The following is a 12,588-nucleotide window of genomic DNA, read 5'->3' as shown; positions in this document are numbered from 1 at the left end:
GCTCCGGGAAGTCGCTCCAGGCAGTGCTCGTCCAAAGATCACTCTAATCACCTCCTTTGAGCTCCAAATGCACCCAAATGTCTCCAGGAACTCCATGTGGTACTCCAATACCTAATAGAGACATATGTATGCAAAATGCAACCTAGACATGGCTAAATCCTAATCTATATGATGAAAATGCACATGAATAAATGGATAAAACAATGTAAATATGCAAGATATCAACTCCCCCAAACTTATTCTTTTACTTGTCCTCAAGTGAACTTTCTAGAACTCATAGGGAGAGAGGTTTGAAGGTGGGAGTTCAAATCCAAAAGAAACACACAAAGCACTGAAATCAACATCTAAATTCAGCATTAGTACACCCTCTCTTATTATACTCTAGCTTCTCTAGGCCTATCTCAACTCTTTTCATCCCTACACTCATCATCATGCATTCACACATGCAAATCAGCCAACTTTCAAGTTCATTAAGCATAGCATCAAGTGAATTCTTGCAAATGGTCAATTGGTCCAAATCATTTGGTTGAGTAAGGGAAGGCTTTTATTCAAGTAGGTCAAGAGGTTCAAAATCCATGATCTTTTAAAGTGGTTTACTCTCAAAACAAGTAGCCTTGACATTGCACATAATATATCTAAGAAAGGGACCAACTCATACATACAATACAATGCTCAATCTCCATTGTTCTACCCTTTTCCCAAACATACAGGTTACACAATCACTTCCCAATGTCAAACCCAACTCTCATCTCTCACCAAAAGATCTCAAGAATACTGTGCACATAAAACTCTTTTTCTTTGAAATCTATAAAAGATTTTCTCAACTTCTAAACAAATCTTAGCTCAAAACAACTTTGCTAGCCCCCTTTTCTTTCTTTTTCTCATTTGTTTTTTTTTTATATATATATTTTTTTTTCGGGGGCCAAGATTTTTCATAGACTCGAGCTAGACGTTTATCTATTAATTCCAATAACATTATCCATTTAAACATAAAGAGACTATTTTTTTCCTTCGAACTTTTCATGCTTCCAGACCATAGTCACCAAACTCACCCCCACCTATAGCTAGACAATAGAGTGCCTGATCTAGCAAGAATGAAGACCAAGCATTGTCATTCCCTATACTCTCAACATTGAGCGAGCTCTCGAAAATCAAGTCCCCCCACGTTTTTTGGTACTGCTAGTTTCTCCCACGATACCCAGCACATCATTCGCACTTCCGGTGAGAGATCCCACCAAAATCTCGTGAGGACAGATTGGAGTTGTTTAACTAGCGAGTGGGGTAGCTTAAAGCACGACATCGAGTAAACTGGCATCGCAGCCAGTACCGATTTTAAGAGGACCAGTTTACCCGCCCCTGAGAGAAATCTCGAGGTCCAGCTATGGGCCTTTTGACGCAGACGATCCACCAAGGCTGCGAAGATGTCTCTCTTACGGCGTCCAAAGTGTTTCGGTAATCTGAGATACTTTGCCTCGTCCGGTGTCTTTGAAGAAAAGGTAATGGACGACTTAGCCAGGTTAATGCTTTGTCCGGAAGTATTCTCATATTTTCTTAGGATCTCAAGCAGCGCCGCACAGCTTCTCTGATCCGTCCTACTAAAGTACATTGTGTCGTCCACAAAGAGCAAGTGATTAATGGTCGGACTGTTGCGGTTTACTTTGGTTCCCACAACCTCTCCTTGTAGTTGTGCCTTTCGACAAAGGCTGGACAGAACTTCCGTACATAGGATAAACAGATACGGTGACAGCGGATCACCTTGTCTGATCCTCTCGACGGGATGATACTTCCTTGTGCTTCTCCATTGACTAGATATGAGTAGGATACCGACGATACACAAGCCATTATCCAAGTTATCCAAACGTATGGAAACCGAAACAAGTTAAGACGTGTCGAAGAAAACTTAACTCAATTCGGTCATAGGCCTTACTCATGTCGGTCTTGATAGCCATACTGCATCGAACTGTGGCTCCTGACTGCTGCAGGTAATGAAGTACTTCGTGGGTAATCATCACATTATCATATATTTCCCGACCTTTTACAAACGCGGATTGTTGGTCAGATATCAAACCAGGGAGAAGGGGTTGCAGTCTTCGGGTAAAGAGCTTTGAAATGATCTTATAGTGTGTGTTACACAAGGCTATAGGTCGATACTCCGCTACCTTGCGTGCGCCAGTAATCTTCGGAATTAGTCGTACATGAGTAGCATTTTGTCGAGCATCCATGACCCCTGTCTCGAAGAAGGCTTGTATATCTCGAGAGACATCTTCACCGATTACGTCCCAAAAAGTTTGGTAGAAACAGGCCGAGAATCCATCAGGTCCCGGGGCCTTATCTGAATGGATAGAGAAAAGTGCCTCCTTAATTTCCAAAGGTGAGGGAGGGGCGATCAATGTCTGATTCATCTCACAGGTAATAACATGGGAGATAACTTCCTGAACCAGTAGAGAGGAATGAGACATTTGTGCTGTGAATATTTGAGAATAGAAAACAGCGATGGCTTTCATTATTTCCTCTTCCTTATACACCGCCTTCCCTTCACCATCTTCTATAACCGAGATCTTATTAACAGCTCTCCGGCCACGCGTGGATGCATGCAAAAATCCAGTGTTGCGATCTCCGCTCTGTAGCCATAAAATATGACTCCTTTGATGCCAATAAAGTTCCTCCTCTTTATATGCTGTCTCTAACGATGTTGTGAACTTCGCAATGGCGATGTGGTATAGCTCCTGACTAGAGAGAGCTGCTTCCAACTCTGGTTGCGCTTGTTTGATGGCAATATTACTATTTAAATTCTGTTCCCACATCTATTGAATGATATTATGCCTGACTCTTCCAATCTTCGACAGTACGGACTCCATAGGTTCCTTCTTCCATTGCTCCGTTACCAACTGTCGGATATTGGGCTTATCCTTAAGGCGCCTATCAAAGCGGAAGAGACCCTTTTTCCGCTTCCTGGAGATATCAAAATGGACTACAATGGGCCGATGGTCGGAGCCTTCAAACCGAAGGTACTCACTCCGTCCTGCTGGGAATCGCTCGAACCATGAACAATTCGCCATGGCCCTGTCTAACCTTGATTGGATGAAGTGGGTATATATGGTCCCTCTCCATGATAAGTGGTACCCCGAGTGTTTGAGATCTCAGAGTCCCATCTGTGCTAAAAAGCTCCTAAACGACAGAAAGGAGCCTTCCCAGCAAGCCGGCCCACCAACTTTTTCCGAGTTATCCAGGAGATCATTGAATTCTCCAGTGATTAGCCATGAGTCATCTCTGTCTTGCCCTATCTCCATCAGCTATTGCCAGAAGGCTGGGCGATTTACCGCTAGAGATGCTCTGTATATGAAAGAAACGAAGCAAGTAGTGCCATGTGCCTCAATGCAAGTATCAATAATATTAGTTGAAGAGAAGAGATATCGACCTGTATATCATCCTTCCAGGAGAGAGATAGACCTCCGGAGAGACCAACTGGAGGGACAGTGAAGTGATTTGATAGTTCGGAGTTCCTGAAAAGCTTGAAGAGGTCTTCATCTTGATGTTTAGTTTCCATCAGGAACAGGATCGCGGGGGAGATTCGTTTCCTGAACTCCCGTATTCGCTGGACTGTCAAAGGGGTCCCAATGCCTTGACAGTTCCAGCTGATACATGCTAAGGAAGAGATGGTTGGGGAGGGTGAAAATCCTTCCCCTTTTTGTCCATTGGTGGAATGATCCTTGACGACTTCGGCATACCTCGAGAAACTCCTGACAAACCCCTTCCACCAGAAACAATAGCATCCATCAGGGCTTTCGATGAGGAGGGGTTGGAGGCTTAGTGATCCTTCTTTTCTTAACGTTCACTCCTTTTGGAGGGCTGCGTGCTACCCGTTTACGTCCTTGCGGTTTCACCATCTTCTTTTTACCTTCCGCCTTGGAGAGTATCGGCAGGCAGGGAGATTTTCCCCCTCCTGGTCTCCAGATTCTGATTCTGAAACCAAAGGTCCAAGGCGTAAAGACACATGAAGTCTGTCTTCACTAAGGGTTCTGATGGGCGAGCGTTCAAATGAACCTAATCTCCCTGAATCAAAGACATTTAAACTTGATGGACGAGTAATGGCTGCAGGTCGGACCTGTGGGGTCACAACTTCTTCCAAATATTGCACTTCGACATAATGTAGTCTTCCTGAGGTGTTTGATTCACCTTGTTTTGCATTGCTTGTCCTCGAAGTATGAACAGAAAAATGTTCTTTAGCTGATTTACGCTCTTCACTTGTTCCATGATCAGTGTGTGGGTCAGAAAGACGAGAGGCAAGGCTGCCCCTTCGCTGACTACCCGATATGGTCCTTTGTGGAGAGTGCATTGACTGCGAACTTGCCTCCTTTGATGGTGAGTTTTGCTGTCTTGTGACCTCTGGTATGGATTGGTCGCGACGTTGAGCAGTTTGTCATGTGGCTGCTTGGTCGTGGGAGGCCAGAGCAGGGAGTGGGCGTCGTGAGAGAGATGAACTCCCAAGATTATGTATGAGCCTTTCATCATACCGACGTCAGTTCTCTTCAAAGCCAGAGCTTTTTGCTGAACCATATCGGTATGAGTTTTCTCTACCCTCTGATCGGGCATTTCTTGGGTCATCAGAGCGAGCGTTCCTTAGGTCATTTGACCTGTAATTTGTCCAGCGTGCTCCACCTTGATGATTAGCTTGCTGAGAACGGGAAAATTTCCTATCTGCATGTCTTCGTTTCCCTTCTTCAATACTCTCTAGAGTGTTCTGTTGAGAGATGTCAGTGTGTCTTCTCTCGCCGTTACTGCTTCTATCGGGAGGTCACAGAACGCAATCACTCGCTTCATGGGATAGAGCTTTGCAGAGGAAGCAATGTTTCTCTAAGTGTTCATATTCCAGTTCGATTTCTAGAATGTGCTTCGATGGTAGCTCGATATCCATGCGCATAATCAGTGGCCTCATACCATTTACCCGAACTCTAAGTCTTGCTTTATCAACTTCCCTAGTTTCAATCGGTCCAAGTGCCAAACCAATAGCTTCAATGGTTTCATCCGTCCAATAGTGGAGAGGGATACCATGAATTTTGATCTAAAAGGAGATGCGAGCTGGGAAGTTATCAGATACAATGGGTTCCCACCTTTGGAGAATCATCATCCATTTTTTTAAAATGGAATGGCGCTTTCGAGAGGATGACTTACAGATCTTTCTCAGACTCAAAGCTAAACTGGAACAAATTTGGCCCCAGGTCCCTTCCAGTGATTCTTCCTACTACGTTCCAATGTTGGAGGAAGAAATCGATCAGAGCTCTAGTCTTTTGGATTGAGGGATTTGTAACTCTACCAATGAGCGTATATTTATTGCGCTCAATGAGTTCTGATACATTTGAAGCCGGGATGCGCACAAAGGGCTTTTTTAGGGGGAGCCGTTCATCCTCCCATTTTCCTTTCTCGGCCCTCGTGTAGAGATGAGACATGCTAGATAATCTCAAGAGGTACTAAGAACCACAATCAGGAGCAGATTAGAAGCCAATGGTCTTGCCGTAACAACTACAACGGTGTAGTAACAGTAAGCTTAGATGCAAGAAACTGGTGTAGTCAAATACTTGCAGAATGTTTACCGAAGGGCGGAATGATTGCCTATTTTTCTGCGATATGTGCTTCTGGCTCTCCACAAAGGAACTCACAGTTTTTGCTTTACCACCAATGGTAGATAGGAACCGATATCCGGTAGGAATAATAAGAATCAAAGTCAGAGACTTTCTTTAGATGACATTTCTCTCACTACCAATAGTCTCCTCAAAGGATGGCTGCTTCCAAGCCCACCTCCTACTTTCTTCAAGATTTGGCCTGAACCGATGTCCGAGCTTTCTGAGGAGTAATGCTTCCTAGCACAGGACACAAAAGAAGTAAAAAACCACACAGGGTGGTAGAGCTTGTAGAAGAACTTTCTAGTAGCTAAGAACACCCAATTCCAAACGGGGAGAGGTTGGAGACTGAGTATTGAACTTTTGAACCTTCATGGTATTGGCGAGAGGGCACATAGCTGAGGAGCGTGACGGTTCTCCGGTGAGAAAGGCCGGCGACAACTGTCTCTCCGACATGGTCGGGGGGAAGAACCCGATGAATAAAGAGCAGAGTCGTTTATTACCCAGTGGATATTTTCGAAAAGGGAAGGTAATTTGAAAAGGCAATACAGTGGTAGGTGAGAAAGGCCCAAAAGAAGGAGGTCAGCTTCGTAGATCCACTGAAGATCCAGAGGTTAAGGACTTTTCTTGTAAGGGGTGCCTGAGAGCGTTTTTCCTTTTTTCTCTCTCTCTAACGTTTTTTGACAGTTTATCACTTTATTGTAATGAGTGGATAGTAATTCATTTACCTTATTCAGTTGACTATTTTGCCTTTTGTTGTATAATGTATGGTAAGCCATGTTCTAAAACGCGCCGCCTAGGACCGTAAACTCGCCGGAAAAGCGTAATCCGGCCATCAAGCGTGGCGAATTTCGTCAATTTGGGGAAAAAATCGGATCTCTGAAAAATCTTAAGTTATTACTCATTTCGGCCTTTGAATCGACAAATATACATATGATTTGTAAAGTTTACATGAAAACAGCAAAAAAATAAAGAAAGTTGATCTATAGCTCGTCAAAATGGGAGAGCCGTCGAGCTTATAATTGCAGAAAACCTAAAGTGTAAAGAAGAAGATGATATATAAATGACAGAATTACCCTTCATTTAACCTAAACATTAAAAATCGTATAATATTGCCTTTTCCCAGTATCGAACCCGAGTTTATCTCCTGCTTAAAAAAAGTCTCCACCACTACACTAAGTAAACTTCGATGTATAACATTACAACTATATACTATATAACCAAAAGAAATCGCCGATTAATTTCTGCAAAATCCCCGATTTCTTCATTCGGCACTAGGCGTAAGCCGAGCGCACGCGTAACGCCTAGCGAGTTTCCGAACAGAGATGGTAAGTAATAAACACGTTCTCTAGAATGATTTTCATTTTGATCCAAAACTTTTTTTGTTTTATTTTTAATTCCTAAAGTTTAATTTTTGTAAAAAAAATCTAAAAACTGTACTTGGTTAAGAAAACAATGACTAGTCTAGGTGTATGTATAGTTGCTAATTCTAAATGACTACCTTAGATTGACCATACATATTATACTACTCCATTCGTTCCCGAAAGTAATATGTTTTAGATTTTTTACTTGTTCCACAAAGATATATTTTCTATATGTTTAAGGTATTTTTTTATACTTTTAAGAAACATTAAATGAAAATATTTGAATTGACTAAATTTCATTGGTGAAAAGTTATTGGAAAGTGTATAATAAAGTAAAAGAAAAATTAATTATAAACATGTATTGAATTCTTAATAAGCGTTAACACTTTAGAAAATCTTACTTTCGGGAACAAATGGAGTAATAAACATAAAATTCATATCATATCTTGAAGTGTTATTCAGATTAATTTGTCAATGATATCATTATCACAAATTAATTTACTATGGTAAAGTTTGAAATATAATATTTATTACCAATAGAAATCTAATACTTGAGATGTAAACAAAAATCATATTCAGCAGTCAACTTCTGGTCAGTTAGTTTTGAGTTTGGTTAGTAAACAATCACAATAGAAATGTGTTTTCTTTAGCATTCAGCAACTTCAAACTAACACAAAAATTAATAAAAGGAATTCAAACTAATCACTATCCAGTATTCAATAACCATCACACGGCCTTTAAAGTCACAAGATTGAATACCAACAATATGACAAGTACCTCATTTATAATAACAATAATAAATACCAATGCGACAAGTTACTCGTTCTGATAATAACTACCTCTCCACAAACGTGATACGGCTACTTACTACAACTGCTTATTTGAATTTGTTCAAATATGTATTCGCATAGAATAAACAAAAATCAATCGAATAAACGTTTTTCAAAGAAAAAGAAAACATTCGAATCTTGTAAAGTTACGTATTTCATTTACTCTGTAACGTAAAAGAAAAACGCTTTAAAATGCTTCCTGCCTTTTCCAGTTCAAACTTCAAGAGTAGTGTTCATGCTTTCCCTCGTTACTATATTTAAATTTTTTGAATATAGCATGGTGTGAATTGATACGCTCAGACAATACACTATATTTTAATATACACACACACGTATGCTTATATTATATGCAGTGCCGTGCTTAGCATAATAGGGGCCTAAGGCAAAATAGCTAATCTTGTTTTAATAATAAAAATATCTAGTAATTTTAGTATGATAATAGTATTTTAATATACGTTGACAAATAAACAACAGCTTAAAAAATTATTGAAAACTTATATTGAAAACATTATATGTCTTGTTATAAGCTAAATTCTACATAGACAAAAAGTTTTCAACATTAATAAGAAAACCAGAAGTTAATGCTCAAAAAAGAATAGAAATTGATGTTTGATTATTAAAAGAAAGCATATTAATTATCACGTTGTTTATGTCATAATCTATAAATTCGGGCCCCCAAAATGAACTAATACGAGAAGGGACCTGAGGCCAATGCCTCAAAATCAAAAGGGTAGGCACCCTATGTGCTCTTAATTTTAATTATTTCAATGCTCGTAATAACAAAACTTTTTACAAAGTGAGTTTATTTCAACTGTTTGAAAATTTAATTAGAAAAAAAACTTTTTGATAAACGACGTACACGTTGCGTAGGACCCGTCACCCACGTCGCAACTCAAAATCAGATTATCCTTTGGCGGCAAAATTGATAGGAAAACATAAAACAAAAGACAAATCGGTGGGTTGGTCCAACAAATGGTCCCGAATAACATTTTGCCTATTAAAATGATAACAACCGACGAGATTGGTCTGTGTATTGTGGATATGGAGTGGACCATCTCTTTTCCATTGACGTTGGAGAATGGAGACTATGATAAACAAAGACACGATGGATATTCACTGACTCGTCAAACATGAATGAATGTAACCAAATCATTCACACTCAATAATGTTGTGTATAATATATCAATATGATTTGATTATAGTCCGGAAAATCCAATTTAGTTTGGAGTCTCTGTCTTTGTAATGCAGTTAATAACACTTCCATCTGAATCTTTATCGTTCAAAAGTGAAAGTATTTGTACGCACATACTGTTTGTAACATACGTGAAAGTAGATACTAAAAGAACCTCAGGCCCATTTAAGTTAGCATATTGTTGGCCCATTTAGGTTGTCACATCCGCTAACCTTACAAAGCTTGGGGTAATCTCGTAATTGAATATACTTGAAACGAGATCAACCAATCCGTTTTTCGCTCTTACTCGGTCAACAAACCACTCACAGACGAAAACGTGTTTAATTTCTATTGGCCTTACGAGAAACGCACCGGGTGCTATATAAATACCGTTAAGCCTCGTAACGGTTTTCTAATTCCCCGAGTAACGAACCCAAACGATCAGAGAGAACTTTTCCCGCTAACGAGAGAGAGAGAGAGAAGAGAGTGATCGAAGAAAGAAGATGGCGATGGAAGTAGCAACACCGGCTCCGGCACCGGAGAGAAACATCGTCCTCGCGCCGCCGTCAGTGAAGGCCACCGCCGAGAGTCACAAGAAGAACAGGATCCAAGTCTCCAACACGAAGAAACCATTGTTCTTCTACGTTAATCTCGCCAAGGTGTGTCAAATCTCTCATCTGATATACGATTCGATTACGGAAGCGTGAGATCCGCTTGATTGTAGATCGTTACATAGTTGAACATCGATTCCGAATTTGAGTTTTGCTTGCTAGATCTTATTGTAGAAGTAATGATTTACAATAGATCTTCGGTCTTGATCTCTGCACACCAAGTGTTTGTTCGTATTCCTAATCTGAATGCAATCTCGTGCGTTTGATTCTTTTATTGTTTGATGTGTAGAGGTACATGCAGCAACACAACGAGGTCGAACTCTCTGCACTTGGAATGGGTATAGATTTTTAAGTATTTACTTAGGATTATTTACAAGATCTTTCTCTTTTGTGTAATCTTATTTGAACTGTGTGGTTTGTGCATAGCGATCACAACTGTGGTAACGATCTCTGAGATCTTGAAGAACAATGGATTAGCTATAGAGAAGAGTAAGTACAGAGGAGTCTCTCTTTTTATGAATTAAGAAAAAAAATGCTTTCGTCTGATTCAAGAAACTGTTTTAACCTTTTTTTCAGAAGTGTTGACATCGACTGTGGGAATGAAAGACGAGACTAAAGGAAGGATGGTCCAGAAGGCAAAGGCGAGTGTACATCTCCTTTTAAGAACTTGTGACTTGTTAATTTTACATTCTTATATGGGTGTTGTTGCTGCAGATTGAGATTGTGCTGGGCAAATCAGACAAGTTTGACTCTTTGGTGCCACCTGTGACCAACGGCAAAACTCCCGAGGAGGTAGCTAAAGCTGAGACCGACGCGGCTATTGAAGCACGAGAAGAAGCTGCAGCCACCGAGGCCTAGGAAGGAGCCTGTCTCAGAAAACACACCACAGAGAAAGATCGATATCACTCTTTTATTGTGCATTGTTGTTTTTGTTTCATTTTGTGTGACATATCGAATGAACATAATACTCTAGATATGATAGTAGTTGTTTAGTATGAGAAATATATGATTTTTTTTCTTTCTCAAAACATTCCAGTGATTTGTTTCTTTTCATTTTCTTAGTGGAATATAATAAGTAAAATGATGGTAGCTGTTTCGTGACAAGCAATCATTCAGAGATGAGAACAAACCAAAAATATAAAACAAAAAAAAAATCAAATATTATATCAATGTCTCAAAATTTGAAGTATTTTTGGACAAAAAGTTTATATGGGTTTGCAAAATCCATATAATATACTCATTCCGTTTCATATTATTTGTAGTTTTAGAGTTAAAATTTTGTTTCATTTTAAGTGTAGTTTTATGTTTTTGATGCAAAATTTAATAACAATATTCTCTATTTTATTTTTCAGTTGGTTGAAATGTGGTTAGGTGTATAGCTAATGATATTTTTATTTTGGAAATATAATATGTGTGCATAAACCTAAATCGACAAATAAAGTGAAACGGAGAGAGTATAATGTTATTTTACAATTTTATATAATACAAGTAGCAATAGAGAAAATTAAATTAGTAACACAGGAATTCATAAAGGCCGAACAGACTAAAGGCCCATAATATTGGGCCTACAGTTATAATCATTACTCAGAAACTTTGGTCAAAATTAGAAGTTATCGAAATTCAGAAGGTGTGAAGTGTAATAAAATAGAAGTTGAATACTCCTGGATCTCAACTTTAAGATAATTCACCAGCGCCTCCATAACCGCCGGAATCTCTCACCCTCTCTCTCTCTCTTTCTCCGCCGCACCTCGTTCAAAGCGAGTTTCCGGTTTACTCTCTAATCCCGTCGAAGGTTCTACCGATACCACGTAAGTAGTACACACCGTCATATCTCTGTGCTGTAGTTCTCGCCTCTCTCAATTGGCAATTCTAGGGTTCGTAAAGTCTCTAGTGCTCTAATCGATTTTTTCTAGGTTCCCATTTCACGCAGTTTGGCTCTATGTGTGAGTAGAAGCTAGGCTTACTAATTTGCGTGTGTGTATTCTGATTTTTTATTTTTTTAATTAAGTGCTGTAGTCATGGCTGAAGCTGAGGATCAGCAAAATTTCGTCGCAAACAATGGAGACGAGGTACCAGAGCATGGGTTGGATGAGGTCCATAACGGGTTGCAGTACCAGGTCGATGATGAGACTCTCGGTCACCAACCGTACCAGGTTCAAGATCCGGTTCTTGAACCGGAGCAGTACGAGGTTCAAGATCCGGGATTTGAGCCTCAGGAGTTCGCTGGTCAGTTAGAGTACAATGATTACCAGGTGCAGGATGACCAGGTTAGTGAAGAAGTCCAAGACCAGCCGCGGGATGAGCTGCAGTATCAGCCGCAAGATCAGGAGGAGTATCAGTTGCAAGAACAGGCTGAGTATCAGGTTGAAGGAGAGGCAGGAGATCAGGATGGTGATGAAGTGCAAGATCAAGGTGAAGGCGAGGAAGGAGTTCCTGAGCGTGTTGAGGATTTAGAGAAGTCAGAGCCTGAAGGAGATGCAACAGCTGGAGGCGAGGAGAAGAGGTGGCCCGGATGGCCTGGAGAGACGGTGTTCCGTATGTTGGTTCCTGCACAGAAAGTGGGTAGCATCATTGGTCGCAAGGGGGATGTCATTAAGAAGATAGTTGAGGAGACAAGAGCTCGTATAAAGATTCTCGATGGTCCTCCAGGCACAACCGAAAGAGCTGTGAGTCTCTAAATCCTTTTTTATGTGCCTTACATTTCGTGCTATATAAGTTGCAGCTATTAGTAAATGCTCTTGAAACAAAACTAAAATCTTAATTATAGGGAAACTAATATAGTAGTAGATGCACACTTTTTTTTTCCGTATAATTCACTGATCTGAAATTTTAGGCGCTAGCTTCTGTTAAAAAATGTAAAGGCCATGAACTTTTGGTTAAAAGACAACACTTGAGCATACTTTCCCTTAATCTTAATAAAGATGTAAGTAAACAGATAGGAAACTAAACACCCCAACTGAAAGAAGTTATAATTAACGTCATCCCAGAAACGTG

At 40.1% G+C, this 12,588-nt stretch overlaps 2 protein-coding genes across 3 annotated transcripts; both read left to right on the top strand.

Moving 5' to 3' along the window:
- Positions 1-9,407: 9,407 nt before the first annotated feature.
- On the top strand, positions 9,408-10,624 carry LOC106336233 (uncharacterized protein At2g34160-like). 2 transcript variants are annotated; one of them, XM_013775003.1, is made up of 6 exons: positions 9,411-9,432; positions 9,465-9,642; positions 9,884-9,932; positions 10,021-10,083; positions 10,171-10,235; positions 10,309-10,624. In XM_013775003.1, the coding sequence occupies exons 2-6, from the start codon at positions 9,487-9,489 to the stop codon at positions 10,450-10,452; spliced, it is 477 nt and encodes a 158-aa protein (XP_013630457.1). In that variant the 5' UTR covers positions 9,411-9,432; positions 9,465-9,486; the 3' UTR covers positions 10,453-10,624. The 2 variants fall into 2 exon arrangements, with proteins under 2 accessions (XP_013630456.1, XP_013630457.1); XM_013775002.1 differs by having other exon boundaries at positions 9,408-9,642.
- A 658-nt stretch (positions 10,625-11,282) lies between these two features.
- On the top strand, positions 11,283-12,560 carry LOC106336234 (flowering locus K homology domain-like). Its single transcript, XM_013775004.1, has 2 exons — positions 11,283-11,402; positions 11,603-12,560. The coding sequence occupies exon 2, from the start codon at positions 11,613-11,615 to the stop codon at positions 12,270-12,272; it is 660 nt and encodes a 219-aa protein (XP_013630458.1). The 5' UTR covers positions 11,283-11,402; positions 11,603-11,612; the 3' UTR covers positions 12,273-12,560.
- The last annotated feature ends 28 nt before the right edge of the window (positions 12,561-12,588 follow it).

Source organism: Brassica oleracea, chromosome C3, assembly GCF_000695525.1.
Source record: "Brassica oleracea var. oleracea cultivar TO1000 chromosome C3, BOL, whole genome shotgun sequence".
Classification (NCBI taxonomy): Eukaryota; Viridiplantae; Streptophyta; class Magnoliopsida; order Brassicales; family Brassicaceae; genus Brassica; species Brassica oleracea.
This window is presented reverse-complemented; position numbering and strand designations above follow the sequence as displayed.